At 52.3% G+C, this 23945-nt stretch overlaps 1 protein-coding gene and 1 long non-coding RNA gene across 2 annotated transcripts; one reads left to right on the top strand and one right to left on the bottom strand.

Annotated features, from left to right (window-relative positions):
• Nucleotides 1-1223: 1223 nt before the first annotated feature.
• On the top strand, nucleotides 1224-21148 carry LOC129713843 (uncharacterized). The gene is made up of 7 exons (XM_055663176.1): nucleotides 1224-1450; nucleotides 12209-12322; nucleotides 15109-15355; nucleotides 16572-16733; nucleotides 17137-17278; nucleotides 18671-18766; nucleotides 20921-21148. Exons 2-7 carry the CDS (start codon nucleotides 12226-12228, stop codon nucleotides 20999-21001), a joined length of 825 nt encoding a protein of 274 aa, XP_055519151.1. The 5' UTR covers nucleotides 1224-1450; nucleotides 12209-12225; the 3' UTR covers nucleotides 21002-21148.
• LOC129713844 (uncharacterized) lies at nucleotides 20966-21356 on the bottom strand. The gene is made up of 3 exons (XR_008726284.1): nucleotides 21227-21356; nucleotides 21175-21193; nucleotides 20966-21091 (listed from the first exon to the last, which is right to left on the bottom strand). It is a non-coding gene; the product is annotated as an uncharacterized LOC129713844 (long non-coding RNA).
• Between the last annotated feature and the right edge of the window lie 2589 nt (nucleotides 21357-23945).

The raw sequence follows: 23945 nt of genomic DNA, 5'->3' as shown, positions 1-23945 counted from the left end.
GGAAGATACTGTCCCTGAATCTGGAGGTGTGCGTTTTCACACTTATGTCTGTACCTCTTGCCTGATGGGAGAGGGGAGAAGAAGGAGAGGCACAGGAACAGGCCCTTCGGCCCACAACATCTGGGGCAGCACAGTGGAGCAGCGACAGAGTTGCTGCCTCACAGCGCCAAAGACCTGGGTTCGATCCTGACTACGGGTGCAGTCTGTGCTGATTCTTTACGTTCTCCTTGTGACCGCGTGGGTTTTCTCCAGGTGCTCCAGTTTCTTCCCACCCTCCAAGGATGTGCAGTTTGCAGGTTAATTGGCTTTGTTAAGTTATTACAAAACAATTGTCCCTAGTGTGTGTAGGTTAGTGTACAGGTCTCTGGCGTTGTGAGGCAACAACTCTTACCACTGCGCCACTGTGCTGTCCCTCGATGTGGCAACCGGAACTCATCACACGATTACATCGGGTAAATGCACAAAGTGTTTTGCCCAGTAGGGTTCACTTTTTTACACCAAGGGTTGTGGGTGTATGGAACGAGATGCCGGAGGAAGTAGTTGGTGCATTTAAGAGTCATTTAGACAGGTATATGAAAAGGACAAGTTTAGAGGGATATGGGCAAGGGCAGGTGGGGTTAGTGTACATGGGGCATGTTGGTCGGCGCAGATAAGTTGGGCCCTGTTTCATAAGTTCATAAAAGGAGCAGAATTAGACCATCAAGTCTACTCCGCCATTCAATCACAGCTGATCTATCTTTCCCTCTCAACACCCATTCTATCATCTGCCTTCTCCCAATAACCCCCCCCCCCGTGACACCCGCAACTTTAATCAAGAATTTGTTCATCTCTGCCCTTAAAAAAAATATCCATTCACGTGGCTCCACACACAGCCTCCCTGGGGACGAATCCTGCAGATGGCACCACCCTCTGACCAAATGGTTTTCCACCTTTGTAGGACTCCGATTCTGACTCGAACCAGCGCACAAATATTGGACATAGACACAGAGAGCTGGAGTAACTCAGTGGGTCAGACAGCATCTCTGGAGGAAAGGAGCAGGTCGGTCCCCGAAATGCTACCTATTCCTTTTCTCCAGATATGCTGTCTGACCCGTTGAGTTACTCCAGATTTTGGTTTATACCAGCGTGATATAGGAGTTGTTGGCCGTGTCAGGTCACTTGCTCCACACACGTGATATGCCCGTGTGCCCTGCCTTTTGTGTACGTAATATTGTAGACAATAGGCTTGGTGCATTCCAGAGATGCTTTGACAAAGGGCTACGTCGAGAGTGGAGGCGTGCCAATTTGGTATTGTGGATCCATGTATCCGCACACCTTGGTCCTTCGAGCCTTTGTCCGCTCCTTCAGGGCAGCAAGGATATTCGTGGGCAAGACTGCCTGGAGAGTCACAGTCTTGTGGATTATTCACGGAGCTGTGTGCTGTGCTCACCACCCACCCTGACCTGAGGAGGTAGGTTCCCCTCCCCCCTCTGCCTGAGGGTCCCTGGCATTCCACGTCTGGCTTTGGGGGTGGGGGGAAGCTTCTTGCTCAAGTGCCGGGGAAAGCCTGGACACTTGGGAGGGGGAGAGAGAGAGAAGGGGTGAGAGGAGAGAAAGAAGTGGGGGGAGAGGGGCAGAGGGAGGAAAGAAAGAGGCAAGAGACAATAGACAATAGGTTGCAGGAGGAGGCATTTGGCCTTTCGAGCTGCTTTTCTTTTTTTTTTTTTTGCCGCTTCAATGTCCCCCTGATCATGGCTGATCATCCCCAATCAGTTTTTTTTTTTTTTACCTCCCCCCTTGTTCCCCCCCTGCCTTCTCCCCAGATTTATCCCCCGACTCTCCGCTATTTTTTCCTGCCCCCCCCATGAGCCCCACTCTAGCTTTTTTTCGCTCTCGTGAAACCGCATTTTTCCAGGGAACTAGCCTCCACTGCCCTCTGAAGCAGAGAATTCCACAGACTCTCCACTCTCTGTGAGGAAAAAGTGTTTCCTCGTCTCCATTCTAAAGGGCCCTTACTCCAGATTAGTAAAGACGGAGAGAGAAGGGAGGGAGGGAAGAGGGAGGAGAGGAGGAGAAGGGCGGGAGGGGGGGAGGAATAGCACCTCCTCTCGGCCATCTAGCCCCTCGCGATCCCTGACTTCCTGCTCCGCTCTCTGCTAGACCATCTCGCCATCCCTTTCTCCATCGCAACTCCATCCCCACCACCTCCCTCTCTGACCTGTTCTCTCTGCACTAGTGGTCCCATTAAATATTTGCAGGGCAGGGAGATAAGGGGATAAGTGATAATAAGTAATGAAATGTTAAATGTAATGTCAAGAAGGAACCGGCATTAGAGGCTGGAAACAATAATTATCGAAGCGCCTAGACAAAACTTTGTCCTTCTTTTTTTTTTGGCGAGAACCCCATTTCAATCAGAGGCCGAAATGCGGAGCGCGAAGATCACAAGAATCTAGCGGCGTGCAGCAGATCTATGGAGCGAAGGAAATAGGCGGACGTTTCGGGCCGAAACCCTGTCTTCATGAACAGATAAAGTAACGAGCTGTTACGAGTGCAGGCATTCTTATTCTGATTCAGTTGTTGATGGTCGAAGCAAATGAATGGCAAGCACTTGCATTGTATAAATGTGTATTGGAGCTTCTGGGCAATGGTACAATTTAGTTTGAATTAAACACCACCATTTCCTGCAGAATCAAATGCAATTAAAAAAAAAACTCCCAAATGCCATATTAAGGATGGACTTGCTTCCAATCCGGACACACTTCCCGCCGTGGGCAAGTCAGCTCCGGATCCCTGTGGCATTCGGGTTCATTGTCCGGCACTATTTTGCTTCTCCTCCCGAAGACATCGGCAGGAGCTCGGCCACAGTCATAGTCTTGACTTTACCGTCCACTTGCATGTGGATCTCTGTCTTGTCCCCGAACTGCAGGGGGGAGAGGGAGAGGAGAGAGGGGAGGGACAGGGAGAGAGGAGAGGAAGAGGACGGGGGAGAGAGGAGGGGAGAGGAGGGGAGAGATTGGAAGATGAGAGGGAGAGGGAGAGAGGGAGAGAAAGGTGAAGCAGAGGGGAGGGAGGGGAAGAGAGGGAAGGGAAGAGGGATAGAGAAGGGGGAGAGGAGGAGAGAGGGGGGGAGGGAGAGGGAGGGAGAGAGGAGAGAAGGAGAGAGGGGGAGGGAGGGTAGAGAGAGAAGGAGCAAGGGAAAGGAGAAGGAAGAAGAAAGAAGGAAGAGGGAGAGGGAGAGAGAGAGGGAAGGGAGAAGATGAGGGAGAGGGATGGGAGAAGGGGAGAGGAGTGGAGGGGAGAGAAGGGGATGAGAGGACAAAGAGGGGAGGGAGAGAAGAGAGTGAGATCAGGACAAATCTTACTGCTTTCTGAAGCTTACACTCTTCTCTCCAGCCGGACACGTTCCCCTAATCTAACGGCAGGGGGATGGGAACTGGACCCGGGCTGAGGAACATTGAGCCATCCAGCCTGGGGGTGTTGTTTATGTTTATCCCCAGTTTGGGGAGGGGAGGGGGTGACCCTGAGTAGCCCCCCCCCACCCCATCGCTGCCAGACCCAAAACAAAAATCAGAATATTCAGCAGCAGGCCAGGCATCATTGAGATACAAGGAACCACAGATGCTGGTTTATAATACAAGTCCCTGCCTCAACAACCTTCTCTGGCAGCTCGTTCCATACACCCACCACCCGTTCCACACAATGGATGGTGGGTGTATGGAACGAGCTTGCCAGTGGAGGTAGTTGAGGCAGGTACTATCCCAATGTTTAAGAAATAGTTAGACAGGTACATGGATAGGACAGGTTTAGAGGGATATGGGCCAAACGCAGTAGATGGGACAAGTTGGGCCGGTGTGGGCAAGTTGGGCTGAAGGGCCTATTTCCACGCTTCTTCTTCTTGTGTACGGCATGCTCAGCCTAAAGTTGTAGGACAACTTGTTCTATTTGATCTTATTTGATTGTGCACGCCGGGGTTGATTGCATTTGTCGAAACAGGGCGGACCAGGTGAAGGTTGCTACCTCCCACCCCCAATTTCCATGCTGTATGACTCTGATAGTGCTGGAGTAACTCAGCGGGACAGGCAGCATCTCTGGGGAATGTGGATAGTGATGTTTCCGGTTGGGACCCTTCTTCACACTGAGGGCCATGGAGTAAGTGACACAGTCAATGTGAGGGGGGGGACCTGTTGATATTAGTATATTTGCATTTCCAGATGGTATATGCCAAAATGCCATATAAAAGGTCGCTGCACAAAGTATGGAGGGGGGAAGTATTTTAACATGGATTTAAGTGTGTCAGAAGGAACTGCAGATGCTGGTTTAAACCAAAGATAGACACAAATAGCTGGAGTAATTCAGGCAGCATCTCTGGAGAGAAGGGATGGGTGATGTTGCAGGTCGGGTTTGAAGAAGGCTCTCGACCCGAAACATCACCCGTTCCTTCTCTCCTGCCTGACCCCCGCTGAGTTACTCCAGCATTTTGTGTCTAACGTGGATTTAAGATTGGATATGACATTGACAGCAGAGAGTTTGAATTATTAACAGGTCTTTTTCAGGCTGGTAAGATGTACCTAGTGGAGTATCAGGAACGTGAGGGGCAACATTTTCACACAGAGAGTGGTGGGTATACACGAAGAGCTATGCCAAAACGCAGGATGTTAACGTCGTCTTTGTCAGGTTTCTAGAACATTTAAATAAATGTGGACTATGTATGGATCACAGCTTAGGATAATGTCCATTTGAAAATCATGAGGGAATACAAGAGCTACCTTCGAGAGTACTGAATAAGGCCATTCGATTTTAGCCCTTGAGTCAAGAAGTTCTCATCTGTCAGTCAATTTCAAATTATTCGCCCCGACCTCTATCTCCTCCGATACAATCACATGATCCCGATTTCTCCCTGCCCTTTATTCCCAATAAGCTCTGTAACATGCTATGCTTTGAGTCGTGGCAGCTGCATGAAAAATGCTGCCAAATTGCGCGGCTATGATGCCGGTTTAAGAGACAGGTACAAATTGGGGCACTTTACTAGGTCTTGCTCAGGAGCTGGTTGGTCCAACTAAGGACCCTGCTGCACAACGAATGACTATGCCCCAGTGTAACATTGATATGCATTTTCTTATTACAATGACTTGGGTTTTGTAGTCCATCAGCGGGGACTATGCCTGGTGCGGAAGGATTCACGAAGCAGACGGGAGCATTCCTGCTGGTTCCATTGCAGATTTAATGCCACCTGTGACTATCCCAGATGGCAGAGGAGAAATCCACCTGCCCCCCCCTGGATTTCCTGTTTGTGTGTCGCAGATGGCGCATTGCTGGTAAGAGGTGGAAATGTCCGCTAATGTTGCCAGCAGAAAGGGGGGGAGTGGAAGCAGGTGAAATCCTGTGAATCTGACAATCCGTGTGGGAAGGCGTGTGAAGCGCCTGCTGCAATTTGGTGAGGAGGACCCAGTAGAGGTTAAGTCTTTTAGGTTTGGTCTCATACCTCTCTCGGCGCCCCTGCCGAAGCAACACCAGAGGGCGTGTTAGTCCTTTATTAAATCACTGTACTAACCTCAGAAGACCAATGGTCCAGCAAACCAGGCTTACAGAGCCCTGGCTATAATAACTCTGTAGTGTGGTAGGCGCTGAGGGAGAGGGGGTGCAGGGGAGGGTGAGGGGAGGGAGAGAAGAGGGGACTTTTTGGGTCAGCGGGTGGAAGGTCTTGGTTGTGAGCGCTGCGAGGGAGGGGGATCGGGAGGGAAGAGGAGGGGAGACTGAGGGGTGGGGGGGAGCCAGTGGGGCGAGAGGCGGAGGTGGGGATGGGGCAAAACCCCCCTTCCAGGGGACGGAGGCGGAGAGTGGGGGCCGCACTAAGTCAGGGGCAGGTGCCCTGGCTTTGAGGCGGGTAGTGGGGGATCTGAGGGGGGAGAGAGAGAGGAGGAGAGGGGGTTGTGGGGAGAGGAGGGGGTCCCTGTGGGGAGGAGGGGGAGGGGGGACGGGGGGGAGGGGGGGACCTAGGGGGGAGGGGTAAGAGCTACACCAGACTTACCTGGCCAGAAGAGGGTAGTTATCCCCCAGATGACGCCTATTCACGCTTCTGGTCGTGGGGGGTACGGGATAGGTGGTCTTTTTTTTGATTGGGCCCACACCCAACACAGGGAGACCCCCTCCTTTTTCGGTATTCCCCACTTCTCCCACCCCTCTCACTCCCTCCCTCACCCCCCTTTCACCCTATTTCAAGGTAAGACAAAACGCCCACCTCATTGACCATCCACAACCCTGACACACACAACTACACACCCTCCCCACACACCAGCACCACTACCACAACTGACACTCCACGCACACACACTAACTGAAACACAGATCAGCCTCAAATCCCATGACTCACACTCCACTGACACACATCGACACACACCTGAGACCACCAAACACAATCAGACCCACATTCTACACAGCTGACCCACACACACATCACTGACATCACGCCCTTTTCACACACACTGTCCACACCACCACACGGCACCCTACACACACGCACACAAAACACTGCACAATACACTGAGACACACACACACACACACACATACACACACACACAACACACAAAACACACACAATACACACAATATACACAATACACACAATATACACAAAACACACAAAATACACACAAAAAAAAACACACACACACACACACACACAAACAAAAACACACACAAAACACACACAAACAACAACAAACACACACACAAACAAAAAAAAAACACTATTATTTTTTTCCCCGGCCAGTACACTGCAACCCCCCTTTTATTTTTACAGGCCACACGTGACCCTTCCGACAACCCCATATTTTTGGTGCATCCTCCCCCCGAATCCCTGGCCCATTCACACACACACCCGCCCAAGCACCCACCCCCTCTAGCACCCCACCTTTTAGTCACAGTTTGACTAGGAAGGGTGTGCTGTTCTGAATGCTGCACCACACCCTTTGCCTCGGTGAGCGGATGTGAGAGGTCACTCCCCCCCGGCCCCCCTTCCAGTAGTTAGAGGCCACAGTGCACACGCATGACCCCCTTCCCCTCCACTGGCGCGGGCCCTTTATCTTTTTTCCCCCTTTCTTTTCTTTTTTCCCCCCCTTTTCCTCCCCATTTTGCTGCTCTCACTGGCACTTTCAGGTCGTTCTGATCGCCCCTTAGATTATCCCTTCCCACCCTCATTTCATGATTTTGTGATTACGGTGTGGGAAACCAGGACCTTCGCCAAAATTATCCACACCCGGGCACACCAGCGCCCAAAACTCCTTACATTAGCCCCTCTGCCGCTTGTTAGCCAATATTTAGTTGTTTTTTTTTGTGGAAACTTGTAAGACTGTAGCCCCCCCTATTCTCCCTAGACCCACATGTAACTTTTGCCTTTTTCTCATAAACCAGCCCCCCACGCCCCTTGAATGACAATTAAAAGGCATGCGATTCTATTCATTCCATTCAATGTTCGTATCCCTATCCCTTTTTGTCCAAACTGCTTTTTCTTTTATGTCTAAAATGTCTAATTTTACAGCGTTTCTACACACCCATTGTAACTCCACCGTCACCCACTGGCCCTAAGACCACACCCCCTACCCCCTCCTTACAGCAGCTCCGGCTGGCATACAACCACCAACCCATTTACGTGAAAAAAAGTTGACTCGGGTTCCTCTTACATCTTCCCCCCCCTACCCTGCCACCTTAAAAACAATAAGTCCCCCTGTTCATCGGCTTCCCCTACTCAGGACAAGAGACTCTGTGCGCGCCCGATCTATTCCTGTTATGATTCTGTATCTACCCTCTAATAAGACACCCCTCAACCTCCTTGCGCTCCCACCCCTCTATGGAATAGTTTTATGTTCTTCCAAGGCTTTCCCTTTCTTGCAGTCAAACCCTCTGCGTAGAGAATTGCCCGTTACTGCTGTCCATATCCCCTGCCTGGGGGGTTTCTGACCGGCCCCGGTGTATTCTAATCCAATTTACATTTTATCCCTGATCTGTTGGTCCCTCCCTCAGAAGTACCTCCCATGGTCTCCGTTTAAGGTAGAGACTTAACACCCCCCAACCCCCACTACACTCTTTTTTCTACTCATGTCTTGACGTCCCTGAGCGGAGGGCTATATGTATGTAGTTTTTGGTTATTTTGTTCACGTACGTATTTTTATCTATTTTCCCCCCCCCGCAATTCTCAATGTTTGTTATAAACGTTAGTACCTCCACCAATATAAAGCACTCTGGCCAACGAGAGTTGTTTTTTAAATGTGCTGTATAAATAAAAGTGACTTGACTTGTTTGCCTGGCCCCACACAGCCACACCCATATCTCGTTGACCTCTCTGTACATGGCCCCAGTTACGCTCGGTGCTGGGATGGGTTTCTCACCTGTGAAGGTCTTTCCATCATCAGTCAAACAGAGCAGCACCCACGGAATCATTGCTACCCCCGGTGTGGCTCCCGCCTAACCGCCTTGTACCATACCTTGGCACCTCGTTGCCTTTCCCCTGTGTAACACGACTCGCCTTCTGTTGTCACGTGGCCTAGAGCTGTCACATTCTTGCTCTGCCATGCACAAAGGTCAGGGGTTTAAGACGGTGTTGGACTTGCCCAAGGGACCCAACCACAAACACTGTAGGAACCAAGCTGGACATACGTGTCTCGTCGACTGGGTCGTTTGTGTCTTGCCCTTTTCGCGTTGAGAGAAAGGCATGATAGGGCATGAGGACCCCCGATTGTTTTTATTTCTTTGCTGTTTAGCAGCAGATGTTTCTAGTGGGAGATCTAGGAAAAGAGGCCGCCACTAGCACCAGCAATATAAAAGGAAATCAGAGGGTCAGGCAAGAAACATCAATGGAGCCCCAATTTAGTGATATCATTTTTCCCCCTTATTCCGTTTCGCAGCCGTTTCGTTTTTTGGCCCTCGATGATCCACGTCAAGGATTTGCTTTTTCCTTCCTCGTCCCCCGACCCTGAACACGAAGTTCCGCTCTCGACACGAAACGTAACCTATTCCTTAGCTCACTAGATGCTGCCTCACCCGCTAAGTTTAGCGGCATAATTCGTCGTCTATCGTTTGATTTTTGCCAGTATATCTGCACGTTCATTTCTGCTTAATTACATTCAGAATTTAAAGGACGTTTTTTTTCTTCTTGCCGGCAAACCCTGTGAGATTTTTTTTTTTTTTTTTTTTGATGAGGGAATTTCTTTAGTCAGCGGGCCCCCCTCCCCGCCCCCGGCACTAGACCCCCCCCCCCATTATTGCACCACCGCTACGTCAGTTTTTGACCCCCCTTGACCCGCCCTTCCCTTTTCCCCCCCCCGCCCCTTTTTTTTTCGACACAGGTTTGTCTCTGGCGCCATGAGGCACCCCCCTTTTCCTTTTTTTCCCCCTTCCCCCCCCGGCCCCCTTTAATACACTACTGCGCGCCCTCACTCACCATTTCTTTGGGTAGCCTTTCCCCCCCCTGTCTCCATCAGCAGAGGATGGCTTGACCCTTCCGCTGATTTTCCCCCCCCCCCCCCACCCCCCCACCCCTCTTCACCACCCCCAGGATGTGACTGCTCCAGGAAACAGCTTCCCCTCCCCACCTAGTTTCCTCACCTAGATGGAGAGCTTTCCACTGCCCAGTTGACTTCTACCCACCCCATCCCACCCCTTCAACCTTCCCCCCCCACCCACCCCCCCCCACCCACCACCCCCCTTTTTTACCCCAACTTAGGTGGGGGCCCCCACTTAGTGGTGGATGAACTCCCCACACGCAGTTAGTTTCGGCTCCCACCTGAAGTGCGGGCCCGCTGTTTGTTCTTCTCCCTTGGGGCCAAGTGGTCCCTGATTGAGCCCCCCCCCCCCCTTTTTTCCCTCCCGCGAGAACACTTTTATTAAAATTGCTCGCATTCCTAGACAGAGCCCCACCCGCACAACCCCCGTACGGGCCGGGATCGAACCCGTGGGGTTATCCGGCGTGTTGTGAGGCAGCAAAACTATACCACTCAGTGTCTAGGACCATGTAAGAAGAGGGGTGAGACCGTGGGGATTACTGCATTGGTTGAGGGAGTTTAAGGGAAACACAGTTGTCCATGGCCATCAACTACCATTTACCGCCCTACTCATATGGACAATGCTCACACCCGCTTGACCATTAAAGTTGCTAATACGTTTCACGAGAACCCCCCCCCCCCCAGAAGGCTTTTGTGAAAGAACCGTGTCAACTTAAAGTCACGCCACAACAGTTGTCCCGCGGTCCCCCCCCTCAGCGAATGGTCTAACCCATTTCCAGTAAGGTTTTTTAGACATTCCCCCCCCGAACTGAGTCCGCACAACTTCCCACCCCACCTAGCCCTAGTCATTCGCAACTGGGCTGGGTCTGAGCCCGACTGAGTCCTGGCACAGGGCAATGTTGACAAGAGTCCAATTCACAATTGGGTGTCAAGGCAACTGGGCCAAACAATGGAGAGGGTGACCTTATAAGGAGGGCAATGAATGACACAACAGAGGATGACTGTGGGTGTGGGGGTGACTGCGCAACCGCCCAATATGGTCGTCCTCTCCACATATGGAGAATATGTTGATTGGACACGGCCTGCAGTGACCCATGCATCACAATGGCCTTGCTCGGTCATAGGGCAGCGTTGACCATAAGAGATAGGAGCAGAATTAGGCCATTGGGCCCATCAGGTCCAAAGATCCTATATAGCAAGCAAGATAGACCACTCCTTCTAAATGCAAGGGGCTGACGTGTAGTACGCAACGGAGCGGCACGTGGGCCTTTTTTCCATCCATTTCAGTAACCGGACCCGACCCGACTCGCAGTGTAATCAACGTTGCGGGGGGGGAACAGTTTGTGTTAATAAATTATAATTCTGAAAATGAGGAGAAGAGTTTTCCCAAATAAATTTTACTTTTACCAGGATGTTTCCGTAACCGACTTCCGTCTCCGCACTAGTATCCTTGCTCCGCTACAGGATCTTTGGTGCGGAGACAATGTTCCCTAATGCGAGAGAATTCAATAAAGTTTGTTCCCCGTGGTCGGGGCCTCCAGCCCTCGGCAGTTGCCGCTAATTATGCGGCTTTATAAGTGCCCCACTGTGCTGTGTTAAGATAATGTAAGCGTGCATGTAATCCTTTCAGACTCATAGTGCCTCCACTTTGAAACTTGGTGCTCCTCCCTGACCTTCACTCCAGTGTACACTCGCTTGTACCAGTCAGACTATGGAGCCCCTCACTGCCCCTGATCCCACACCCACCTCAGTAGCTCACTAGAGCGAACTCCTTATACCGGACTTCTTTATAATGCACTTCGGTTATAGCAGACTGGCCTACTGATGGTTGCCAACAACACCCCCAGCTCACATACCTCCCCTGCCAATTGCAATAAAAGCCCACTGCCCCCATGCCTTCCCCACCCCACCTCCCTACCCCACTCACCACCCTCCCCCCCACTCCGACACCTATCCCCACAACAACCCCCTCCCACTCCCACCCCTACAACACCCACCTTCCACTCCAACCCCTCCCCCCACTCCCAACCCTACCCCCCCAAACCCCCACCCCCCCCCCGTCAGCTTGCAGCAAACGCCGGCTGCCCCCAGAGTCTGAAGAAAGGTCTTGACTTGAAACGTCCCCGATCCAAAGAGTGATGCAGCATGGAAACAGGCCAATCGGCCCTCCTTGCCCACACCGGCCAACATGTCTCATCTACACTAGTCCCACCTGCCTGCGTTTGGCCCATATCCCTCCAAACCTGTCCTATCCATATATTTGAGAAGGAACTGCAGATGCTGGAAAATCGAAGGTAGACAAAAGTGCTGGAAGTGCCTGTACATGCCTATCCATGTACCTGTCTTAACTGTTCCTTAAACGTTGCGCTAGTCCCAGCCCCGACTACCTCTCCCACAGCTCATTCCATACACCCACCACCATTTGTGTGAAAAAGTCACTCCTCAGATTCCTATTAAATCTTTTCCCCTTCACCTTAAACCTGTAAACCATGTTCTCCAGAGATGCTGCCTGTCCCGCTGAGTCGCTCCAGCACTTTGTGTCTATCTTTAGTGTAAACCAGCACCTGCAGTTCCTTCCTACACATCCGACAGCAGAGTGATTCAATGAACATGGAAGCATCTCGACCCGAAACGTCTCCAGAGATGCCAGCATTTTGTGTCGATCGAAAATGAATGCCTTGTTGTTGTGTCTCAGGTTAGATTAACCTGTTCCCTTTCTTGTCCCACCAGGGATCAGGCTGACCAACATGACAATGGAGTGCCCAATGTGTGGCCGTGACTTTCCCGAGAGCCAGCTAGAGCACCATGCATGGTCATGTGATGGATGGTACATGCCCACTGATGGTGAGCAGTGAAAGGGTCTCGACCCGAAACGTCACCCATTCCTTCTCTCCAGAGATGCTGCCTGTCCCGCTGAGTTACTCCAGCATTTTGTGTCGATCTTGGGTCTAAATAGATCCTGGGATCGGGCCATCTTATCTTCCCAATTGATTGTCATGTGTACCGACGTACAGTGAAAAGCTGTTGTTGCGTGCTAACCAGTCAGCGGAAAGACAATACATGATTACAATCGATCCGTCCACAGTGTACAGATACATGAGACCCGATCCAAGCGAGGCCCAGGCTGCTGCGGGGCCTCCACTTGTCGCCCTCCCTGGACCGATGTCCCTCTCCTCGCCCGTCCACCTTTGTGCCCCAGGGGGTGGGAGCCCCCCACAGCCGATCTCGAGGGCGCGGAAGGCCAGATCCCGGTTCCCTGTCCTCTCCTTCCCTCCCCTCCCCCTGTCCTCCCCCCCCCACCCTCCCCTCTCCTCTCCTCCCCTCCCCTCTCCTCCCCTCTCCCCTCCCCTCCTTCCCCCCCCCCTCCTCCCCCCTCCTCCTTCTCCTCCTCTCCACCCCTCCCCTCTCCTCTCTCCACTCCCCTCCCCCTCTCCTCCCCTCCCCTCTCCTCTCCCCTCTCCTCCCCTCTCCCTCTCTCCCCTCCCCTCTCCTCCCCTTCCCTCTCCCTCCCCTCCCCCTCCCCTCCCCTCCCCTCTCCTCCCTTCCCCTCCCCTCTGACCTTTCCACCTCTCCTCGCTCTCTCTGGCTCCTTTTACACCTCTTTCTGCCCACTCTGACTCCCTGTCTCTGCCCCGCTTGTACATCCTCCCCCTCTCCTCCCTCTCCCTCTCCTCCTCTCCCCTCTCCTTTCCTCTCTGCTCTCCTCTCCTCTCCTCTCCTCCTCTCTCCTCCCCTTTCCCCCCCCCTCCTCCCCCTCTCCTCCCCTCTCCTCCCCTCTCCTCCCCTCTCTCTCCTCCCCTCCCCTCTCCCCTCCCCTCCCCTCCTCTCCTCCTCCCCTCCCTTCCCCGCCCATACTCCCCTTCTCTCCTCCCCTCTCCTCCCCCTCTCTCCCTGCTTCCCCTCCCTCCTCTCCTCCCCTCTTCTCTCCCTCCCCTCCCCTCCCCTCCCAGAAAGCGGCTCCCCCTCCCCTCCCCCTCTCTCCTCTCTCCCTTCCCCTCTCTCCCCCCCTCCCCTCCCCCCGGGAGCCCTCCCCTCCCCCCCTCTCTCCTCCCCTTCCTCTCCCCTCCTCTCCCTTCCCCTGCTCGATCCCCTCACTCGCCCTCCCTCCTCCTCCCTCCCCTCTTCTTTCCCCCTCTCCCCTCCCCTCCCCTCCCCTCCCCCCCCTCTCCTCCCTCCCTCTCTCCCCTCTCCCTCCCCTCCCCTCCTCCTCTCTCTCCTCCCTCCCCTCCCCTTCTCCCCTCTCCCCTCTCTCTCGCCCTTTCCCTCCCCTCTCCTCTCCTCCCTCCCCTCCCCTCCCCTCCCCTCCCCTCCCCTCTCCTCCCCTCCCTCCCCTCCCCCCCTCTCCTTCTCCTCCCCTCCCCTCCCCTCGCCTCTCCTCCCCTCCCCTCCCTTCTCCTCCCCCTCTCCTCCCCCCTCCTCCCTTCTCCTCTCCCTCTCCTCTCCTCCCCTCCCCTCCCCTCCTCTCCCCTCCCCTCTCCTCCCTCTCCTCCTCTCCCCTCTCCTTTCCTCTCTGCTCTCCTCTCCTTTCCTCTCCTCTCTTCCTCTCTCCTCCCCTTTCCTCCCCTCTCCTCCCCTCTCTTCCCCTCTCCTCCTCTCTCCCCTCCCTCTCCTCTCCCTCTCTCTCCTCCCCCCCTCGTCTCCTCCCCTCCCTCCCTCTCTCCCCCCTCTCCCCTCCTCCCTCTCTCCTCCCCCCCCTCCCCTCTCCTCCCCTCCTCTCCCTTCTCTCCCCTCCCCTCTCTCCTCCTCTTCTCTCCCTCCCCTCCCCTCTCCCTCCCCTCTCCTTCTCCTCCCCTCTCTCCTCTCTTTCCCTCCATCTCCTCCCCTCCCCTCTCCCTCTCCTCCCCTCCTCCTCTCCTCTCCTCTCCCCCCTCTCCTCTCCTCTCCCCTCTCCTCTCCTCTCATCTTCTCCTCCCTCTCATCTCCTCCCTCTCCTCTCCCCCTTGTATCATCTCATCCCTCTCTTCTCATCTCATCCTCCCCTCCCCTCCCCTCTCCTCTCCTCTCCTCTCCTCCCCTCTTCATTCCTCTCCTCCCCTCTCCTCTCCCCCCTATATCTCTCTCTCCACACCACCCCTCCTCCCCCCCCCCCCCTCTCCCTTCCCCTCCCCCCCCCCCCCTCTCCCCCCCTCTCCCCCCCTCCTCCCTCCTCTCCTCCCTCCCCCTCTGCCCGCGCCTCCCCTCTCTCCTTCCCTCCCCTCCCCTCCCCTTTCCTCCCCTCCCCTCCCCTCCTCCCTCCTCCCCTCCCCTCCCCTCCTCTCCCCCTCTCCTCTCCTCCCCTCTCCTCTCCTCTCCTCCCCCCCCCTCTCCTCTCCTCTCCTCTCCTCCCCTCCCCTCTCCTCCCCTCCCCTCCCCTCTCCTCCCCTCCCCTCCCCTCCCCTGATCCCCTCCTCCCCTCCCGGGCCTCCCTCGCAGGGCCAAATGGCCTACCCCTGCACCTATTGTCTATTGTCCTTGAATGGCCTCGTGCTCGGTATCTCCTCCTTGTGGTTCCCCTCCCCTCTCCTCCCCTCCATGGCATACTTTTTTGGTACGTGCTCGGTGGCTCCCTCTGCAGGCCGCGGCCTGCCGGGGTCAGTGCGCGTGTTTTTGCCCATTTCTGCCTGGTAATGTGACTCCTGTTTGTGCTCCAGTCACTTCAGAGTGGGCGCAGGAGGGTGAAGCGGTGGGCGAGTGCCCGTTGTGTTTCTGCCCATTCTCCGCGGAACAGATGGCGGAGCACGCTGCCTTCTGCAACGGCCCCAGTTGCGTGGTGTTACCGGATGGAGCGATCTCCTGCCACAGCCGGCAGCAGGAGCAGGATCCCACGAGCTGCAGCCAGCATCCAGAGGAAGATGCCTCCACCCAGGTCACCAGTAACATCATGCAACTGTTTCGCAGGTACTCATCATTTATTAGCTAAGTTTAGTTTAGAGATACAGCGCTGAAACAGGCCCTTCGGCCCACCGGATCCGTGCCGACCAGCGATCCCTGCACACTAACACTATCCTACACACACTAGGGACATTTGACATTCATACCAAGCCAATTAACCTACAAACCTGTACGTCTTTGGAGTGTGGGAGGAAACTGAAGATCTCGGGGGAATCCCACACAGGTCACGGGGAGAACGTACAAACTCCTTACAGACAGCACCCGTAGTCGGGATCGAACTCGGGTCTCTGGTGCTGCATTCGCTGTAAGGCAGCGATTCTACCGCTGCGACACTGTGCCACCCAAATTCTTCCCTGTCTTAGCCCAGCCCTCCTGGGAGCGGGCTGGTGTTTGTGGAATGATCTCCGGGAGCAGCTGGTATCGGAGAGTCTTCCCGGGAGCGGGTCCGTGTTTTGTGGAACGTTCCAAACAGTGAAAGGCTTAGATAGAGTGGATGTGGAGAGGATGTTTCCACCAGTGGGAGAGTCTAGGACCAGAGGGCACAGCCTCAGAATTAAAGGACTTTCCTTTAGGAAGGAGACGAGGAGGAATTTCTTTAGTCAAAGGGCAGTGAATCTGTGGAATTCATTGCCATGGAAGGCTGTGGAGGCCAAGTCATTGGATATTTTTAAGGCAGAGATGGATAGATTCTTGATTAGTACGGGGCATCAGTGGTAATGGGGAGAAGGCAGGAGAAATGGGTTAGGAGGGAGAGATAGATCAGCCATGATTGAATGGTGGAGTAGACTTGATGGGCCGAATTGCACACACTAGAGGCAGGAAACATGTTCCCGATGTTGGGGGAGTCCAGGACCAGGGGCCACAGTTTAAGAATAAGGAGTAAGCCATTTAGAACGGAGATGAGGAAACGCTTTTACTCTCTGTGAGTGGTGAGTCTGTGGAATTCTCTCTCAGAGGGCGGTGGAGGCAGGTTCTCTGGATGCTTTCAAGAGAGAGGGCTCTTAAAAATAGCAGAGTCAGGGGATCTGGGGAGAAGGCAGGAACGGGGTACTGATTGGGGATGATCAGCCATGATCACATTGAATGGCGGTGCTGGCTCGCAGGGCCAAATGGCCTACTCCTGCACCTATTGTCTATTGTCTATTGAATGGCCTAATTCTGCTCCTATCACTTACCTTGTGGTTCCATAATCCCTCTGAGTCCTCTTTGTTCTCCTTCTCAGCTACGCCAATGTAACGGAGCCAGTAGTTCCAAGTGCTGCAGTGGGCAGCGTGGTTCCCAGGACTAGCGGGAATGAAGACAGAACTTCGCAGAACGTATCTGACGTGGTAGCGCATTTGATAAAAGTGGGAGGCCAGTTAGACAATGACGTTGAATTAAATAGGTAAGTGAATGGATTTCGGTGTTGTGGGACCACAAACGTTCCTTGATTTTAAGCTTCCGTCTGCACTTCCCTCACTGAGGGAGGTCCCACCAAAGCCCTGCCTTCCCATCAAGGGATTCTCGGCCGGATTCTTGGATGAACTGAGCAAATTCCCATTTAGTTGTAGTTTAGTTTAGAGATACAGCATGCAGGCCCTTCAGCCCACCGAGTCCACTGCTCACACTTGTTTCACACACAGTTCCTGCCACCTTGCACCCAGCAACTCTACCGCTGTGCCACCGTGCATATATACGCTGTGGTTGTCCTCTCATTCTGCTGCAGCGAGAGTGAAGAACTCACCAGTCCGATCCATAAAACGCAGGCGGTAGTGATCTCATGGTTTATCCCTGTTCCTTCCCTGCAGATTATTACAGCCCCTCCTGAACGGCAACGCGCCCCTACAAGTGCTCCAGGCGCTGATCAAGGGCATTTTCGGCAAAGGCAACTTCTCCAGCTATACGCCATTCATCTTTCTCTTCTACCTGTCCAAGCGATTTTTGCCAGGAGTGAGTAGCCATGTCTTGCGATCGTGAAGCCATCTTCCAGCGGTGGGTGACAGCCATCCCGAGTTGTCATCTTGGATGAGCCAGTGCTGAATCAACCTGTCTTTTATTCAAAAATATTTTTATTAGAACATATACATATCATAACCAAAACACGATTTGTTTACCAGTTGCATTTAAACACAGCTTCTATTTTTTATAATTTTTTTTGAAAGATAGAGCTATAGAGAGAAAAGAAATACGGGTTTAGAAAAAGGAAACTATAAGCTAATAGAGAGGGAAGGGAGAAAAAAAGTGTAAGGTCTCAGATATTTTCGTAATCCACATTTTAATTGTGGGGGTTATTGGATTTTTCCAAAATTTTAATATTAATTTTTTCCCAATTATTATACAATAATCAAGGACATTTCTTTGATTTATTGTAAGTTTTATGCTTTGTTCTGAAATTCCTAATATTATTAGTTTTGGGTCAGGATCCAATTGGATATTAACAAGAGAATAGAACCTGTCTAACCTTTGCTTTGGTCTGAAGAAGGGTATCGACCCAAAACGTTGTCTATTTCCTTCGCTCCATAGATGCTGCCTCACCCACTGAGTTTCTCCAGCATTTTTGTCTAACCTTTGCTGTGACCTCCATGGAATTGTATCGAGACATGGTTCAGAGACAGCTTTACCTGGTGGACACATAATGCTGGAGTAACTCAGCGGGTCAGGCAGCATCTCTGGAGGGAAGGAATGGCCGACGTTTTTAACCATGGCCTTCGATTATAACCAGCATCTGCAGTTCTTTCATGTGCAGCTTTCCCTGGTCTTTGGGAAAGTTCGATGTACCTTGAGTCAATACAGGAGTGACAGTCCAGGGAAAGGTTAATAAAGGCTCTATAGCATAGTGTAGTCAGATTAGCGGTGGATCAGTGAGGCACAGTGGCTCCGCAGTAGAGGGTGACAATGTGACTACACTTAAATCTCTTACAGTTCTTCACCAGACCATCAATGTAATTGTATAGATACAAACAAGTGCGGCACGGTGGTGCAGCGGTAGAGTTGCTGCCTCACAGCGCCAGAGACCCAGGTTCAATCCCGATTGTGGGCGCTGTCTGTACAATGTTTGAACGTTCTCCCTGTGACCTGCGTGGGGTTTCTCAGGGTGCTCCGGTTTCCTCCCACACTCCAAAGACGTGCAGGTTTGTAGGTTAATTGACTTCGGTAAAAAATGGTAAATTGTCCCTCGTGTGTGTGTGTGCGATAGTGTTAGCGTGCGGGGGCGATCGCTGGTCGGCGCAGACTCGGTGGGACCAAGGGCCCGTTTTTTGTGCTGTATCTCTTCAAAGTAAAGTCTAAAGCTTTGCATAACACTGAAGGCAGCTGACTAGTTGGTCTGGTTCTCTTTTTAAGATCTTGGAAAGCGAATTGTGGGCTACTTTTATTAAATGGTTGGAAACATTCGTTATTGAAGTGGTGGCTCCATGGATCAGCAAGATGGGCGGATGGGTGAGTAACCGTGCCGGCCACTCGCTGAGCAGCGGTGATCAGGAGTTGCTGTCGGCATATTGTATGCGGCGTGGTCACCATTCTTTAACGGTGTGAGATGTCTCGGTACACCGGCACGCCTCCCCTCCTGGAAGTGTTGCCCCTTGCTGGGGGGGGTGTGGAGTTCCATGAGTGCTGGAGTACAGGCGCACCTCTGTCCAGTTCAGTCTGAAGAAGGGTCTCAACCTGAAGCATCACCCATTCCTTCTCTCCAGAGATGCTGCCTGTCCCGCTGAGTTACTCCAGCATTTTGTGTCTATCTCTGGGGTGGAGTTCCATGGGTACCCTCCCTTGCTGGGGCACAGTTTTGTGGACAATGCTCCTTACTAGAGTAGATTCATTGGGTTTTTAAAAAAAATTAAAATCAAAAAATGTATTCAGTTATTAAAAAATAATATTGACACTACAATAAAACAAGCCACAACCCACCACCATAATACAATACATATCTCCTTAATAAAACCCACTATACAAGTATGTTACAATCCTTGTCAAGGATACATTCAACACCCTGCGGTCCCAGAACTCCCTCAGGGTGCCCGTGGACAGGGCGTATTCCCATTCTAACCCCACCCGGGAACGTACGTATTCCCGGAAAAGGAGCAGGCAGCCGGCTCTGGCAGAGCCCTCCACTGCCTGGCGACGTGACACGTGGATGGCCAACTCGGCCAGGCCCAGGAGCAACCCAACCAGGACACCTTCAGCCCCAAACCCTCTCCCCTGAAGGCAAGGAGCAGCCCCTTTAGGCTGCAGCCTCACGCACTCCACGTACACGTGGTACACAGACTCTTCCAGCCCGCAACAGTGGCAGGCGGCTGGCGAGTGTGTGAACCGCGAGAGAAACAGGTTGCAGGGAACACCTCGGGGCAATACCCTCCACCCCAGGTCCCCAATGTAGAGGGGGAGAATCCCTGTGTAGAGGGACTAGATTGTTTGTTAGGTACTTTATTGTCAGGTGTACTTGATACGGTGAAATTCTTCGTTTTGCACACAGGACACAAGTATACAGAGAGCCACCACGTAAAGGGCGCTGAAAAAGTTAAAAAATATCAATACAGTCCCTCTTCCTTCTCAATCCCCCAACCCCCCCCCCCACACCGGATCCCTCTTTGGGTCAAGTTTCAAGGGTACCATCCCTTGCCTGGGCACTGCCCCTTGTTGGGGACCAGTTCCTGGAATGCTGCCCCCTGCTGGGGTACAGCTCCATACACACTGCCCCTTGTAGCAATCTAGTAATGTGGGCACTGATTTCATCGAAACATAGACAGTAGGTGCAGGAGTAGGCCATTCGGCCCTTCGAGCCAGCACCGCCATTCAATGGGGCGACAGATGGCGCAATGGGCTAAGTGTTCGGCTGGCGACCGGAAGGTAGCCGGTTCGAATCCCGCTTGGAGTGCATACTGTCGTTGTGTCCTTGGGGCAAGACACTTCACCCACCTTTGCCTGTGTGTAAATGTAATGTAATTATGTGAAGCACTTTGGGGTCAATGCAAGTTGACTAAAAATGTGCTATATAAATAAGGTTATTATTATTATTAATGTGATCATGGCTGATCATCCCCAATCAGTACCCCATTCCTGCCTTCTCCCCATATCCCCTGACTCTGCTATTTTTAAGAGCCCTATCTAGCTCTCTCTTGAAAGCATCCAGAGAACCTGCCTCCACCGCCCTCTGAGGCAGAGAATTCCACACTCACAACTCTCTGAGAGAAGAAGTGTTTCCTCGTCTCCGTTCTAAATGGCTTCCTCCTTATTCTTAAAAAGCTAGACATGAAAAGCTGGAGTAACTCAGCGGGTCAGGCAGCATCTGTGGAGAAAAGGAATAGGTGACGTTTCAGGTCCAGACCCTTCTTCAGACCGAGTGTTCTGATGTGTGTAAACTCGTCTGATTAGACTGGGACACATTGTTGGTGTAGAGGTGGTTTATCCCCTGTGTTGCCCTGTGCGTCTGGTAGTATTGTGTAGTGGGAGTTCCAGCCGAACCATGGGAGTGTTTGGTGCGACTATGCAGAAGGAGCCTTGGTGTATTTCACCCCTGTGGTACCCACCTCCATCCTCGGTTCCCTCTGTACGATCCCCTGATATTAACGGTCTTGTGTCTCCCTCTGTCCACAGGAAGGGCTACTCTATGCCCTCGGGGGTCTCCTGGCCGCGGGCCTGGTGGCGGGGCTGAAAATGCTGCTCACAAAGTCATAGATTAGTGAACCTGCCACGGCCACATCAGTGTCCCTAGACCCATATCAGCTTCCAAGATCCATATCAGCTTTCCTGGGCCATATCAGCTTCCTAGACCCATATCAGCCTCCCAGGGCCATATCAGCATCCTAGGGCCATATCAACTTCCAACCTTCCAAGATCATATCAGCTACCTAGACCCATATCAGCTTCCTAGACCCATATCCATAGACCCATATCAGCTACCTAGACCCATATCAGTTATCCAGGGCCATATCCGCCTCCTAGACGCATACCTGCGTCCAAGACTCATACAACTTCCTAGATGCATATCAGCGTCCAAGACCCATATCAGACTCCCAGATCCATATCAGCCTCCTCGACCCGTATCAGCCTTGCACAATCAAATCAGCATCTCACAGCCATATCAGCCTCCCAGACCCCTGTCAGTGTCCTAGATCCATATCAGCTTCCCACAGTTACATCAGTCTTAGACCTGTATCAACCTCCCACAGTCATATCAGCGGCCCTCAGTCATAACAGTATCCCACAGCCATATCATCCTTCCACAGTTGTATCAGCGATCAAGAGGCATATCCTCCCACAGCCGTATCAGCGTTGGAGAGCGGTATCGGCCTCCCTCAGTCGGATCAGCGTTCCACAGCCATGTCAACCTCCCAGAGCAGCATCAACGTTCCAGAGCAGCACCAGCGTTCCAGAGCAGTATCCTGGATTCATTGACGTCTGGTAACCAGACCAACTCAGGAGATGGTGACGGGCTAGTGCCGAGACATAGGAGGAAGAGATAGATCAGCCATGATTGAATGCCGGAGTAGACTTGATGGGCCGAATGGCCTAATTCTGCTCCTATCACCTATGGACTTGTAGAAGGTGGAACATTGTAAGGGCACAGCCACCTAGTGTCTCGGTGTCTCTCCTACATCCACTGTTGGTGCCCCAGCCCCCCTAGGCTGAGGGGAATTGCAAAGAGAAGACGTCACTAAGATCCTCAAGGACAACTCTGCCCCTGCCTTCACAAGAGGAAAGCATTGGTGTTACGGAGAAAGGGTATGAGGTATTCCCATCAACAGAGAATAGAACATACCTTGCTCGAGATAGACACAAAATGCTGGAGTAACTCAGCGGGACAGGAGAGAAGGGATTGGTGATGTTTCGGGTGGAGACCCTTCTTCAGACTGCCTGTCCCGATGAGGTACGCCAGCATCTTCGTGTCTATATCTTCGATGTAAAGCAGCATCTGCAGTTCCTTCCTGCACATACTTGGTTCACTTGGACCCTCCTCGTCCCCGTCTCCGTCCCCCCTGTCCGAATCCGTCCTGCCCACCTCCTCATTATTCATTAGTCCCATCGTAGAGTCGCAGAGTGATACAGTGGGGAAACGGGCCCTTCGGCCCAACTTGCCCACAACGGCCAACATGTCCCAGCTACCCTATACGTCCCAGCTACCCTATCATCATAGGAACATAGCACAGGAACGGGCAAATTCGGCGTACAATGTTTGTGTCGAACATGATGCCAAGTTAAACCGATCTCATCTGTACCCTTTTCCTCAGCCTCGTCCCACCCGGAACCTAGATTAAGAGGAGAACACACAACAAGGAAATAAGTGGATTGATGAGCATCCTACAGAGTGATGAGGGAAATGATTTATTTGTATGTTGTAAGGACATAGCTGTTTTTGTTAACCATTGACAGATCCACTTCCCTGTTGAGGATTTTATTTCTCAATGGCATGCCTCTGCCAGGAATAATAAAATCTTTATATAACGTTTCATCACTAAGACACAGCCCTCATTTAAGTTCTTACACTACCTGTGTTTCCCGGTTCTTTTATTTCTTGATTACACACTGTACAACAGCGGAAATACAAATGGTCTGCAAATTCACGAGAGGAATGCATCTAGAAAGATCAACATGTTGTGTGCAAAACCATGAGGGGAATAGATCGGGTAGACGCACAGAGTCTCTTGCCCAGAGTAGGGGAATCGAGAACCAGAGGACATAGGTTTAAGGTGGGGGGGGGGGGGGGGGGTGGAGATTTAATAGGAACCTGAGGGGTAACTTTTTCACACAAAGGGTGGAACAAGCTGCCGGAGGAGGGAATTGAGGCAGGGACAATCGCAACATGTATAAAACAATTCGACAGGTACATGGATAGGTTACGTTTGGAGGGATGCAGGCAGGTGGAACTAGTGTAGATGGGACATGTTGGTCGGCGTGGGCTAGTTGGGTCGAAGGGCCTGTTTTCACGCTGTATCACTCTACGACTATGAGTTTGGTCACCCTGCTTCCCTTGCCACTGTAATGGCTGCGAGGGCAATCTCATTGGCGTCTTCTTGCACTTGGTCTGAAGGCTTTGTGCCTTTATATCAAGAGCTTTTCCTTTTGTCTTTCAGTTCCCTGGCTATGTCGTTATCATGAGAGGGGATCTTATTGAAACATATAAGATTATTAAGGGCTTGGACACGCTAGAGGCAGGAAACACGTTCCCGACATTGGGGGATTCCAGAACCAGGGGCCACATAGTTTAAGAATAAGGGGTAAGCCATTTAGGATGGAGACGAGGAAACACTTTTTCTCACAGAGAGTGGTGAGTCTGTGGAATTCTCTGCCTTAGGGTGGAGGCCAGTTCTCTGGATACTTTCAAGAGAGAATTTGATAGGGCTCTTAAAGATAGTGGTCAGGGGATATGGGGAGAAGGCAGGAACGGGGTACTGATTGGGGATGATCAGCCATGATCACATTGAATGGCGGTGCTGGCTCGAAGGGCCCAATGGGCCTGTCTCCATGATGCGTCTCTAAAGGCTAAATTAAAGAGCAATGTGCCAACAGCAGCAGTTCCCTCTCTTGAACAAGCCCAGCGTAGACCGTAGTGTGTTAGAGTTTGAAGATAGACACAAAATGCTGGAGCAACTCAGCGGGACAGGCAGCATCTCTGGAGAGA

Source organism: Leucoraja erinacea, chromosome 37, assembly GCF_028641065.1.
Source record: "Leucoraja erinacea ecotype New England chromosome 37, Leri_hhj_1, whole genome shotgun sequence".
NCBI classification, from domain to species: Eukaryota; Metazoa; Chordata; class Chondrichthyes; order Rajiformes; family Rajidae; genus Leucoraja; species Leucoraja erinaceus.
This window is presented reverse-complemented; position numbering and strand designations above follow the sequence as displayed.

What these genes read in the sequence shown, in the direction of transcription:
- LOC129713843 (XM_055663176.1), top strand. Translation starts at nt 12,226, where the DNA reads ATGACAATGGAGTGCCCAATGTGTGGCCGTGACTTTCCCGAGAGCCAG. An exon ending in AATGACGTTGAATTAAATAG is followed by an intron (nt 16,734 to 17,136) that starts GTAAGTGAATGG and finishes CCTTCCCTGCAG; the next exon opens with ATTATTACAGCCCCTCCTGA. An exon ending in TCAGCAAGATGGGCGGATGG is followed by an intron (nt 18,767 to 20,920) that starts GTGAGTAACCGT and finishes CTCTGTCCACAG; the next exon opens with GAAGGGCTACTCTATGCCCT.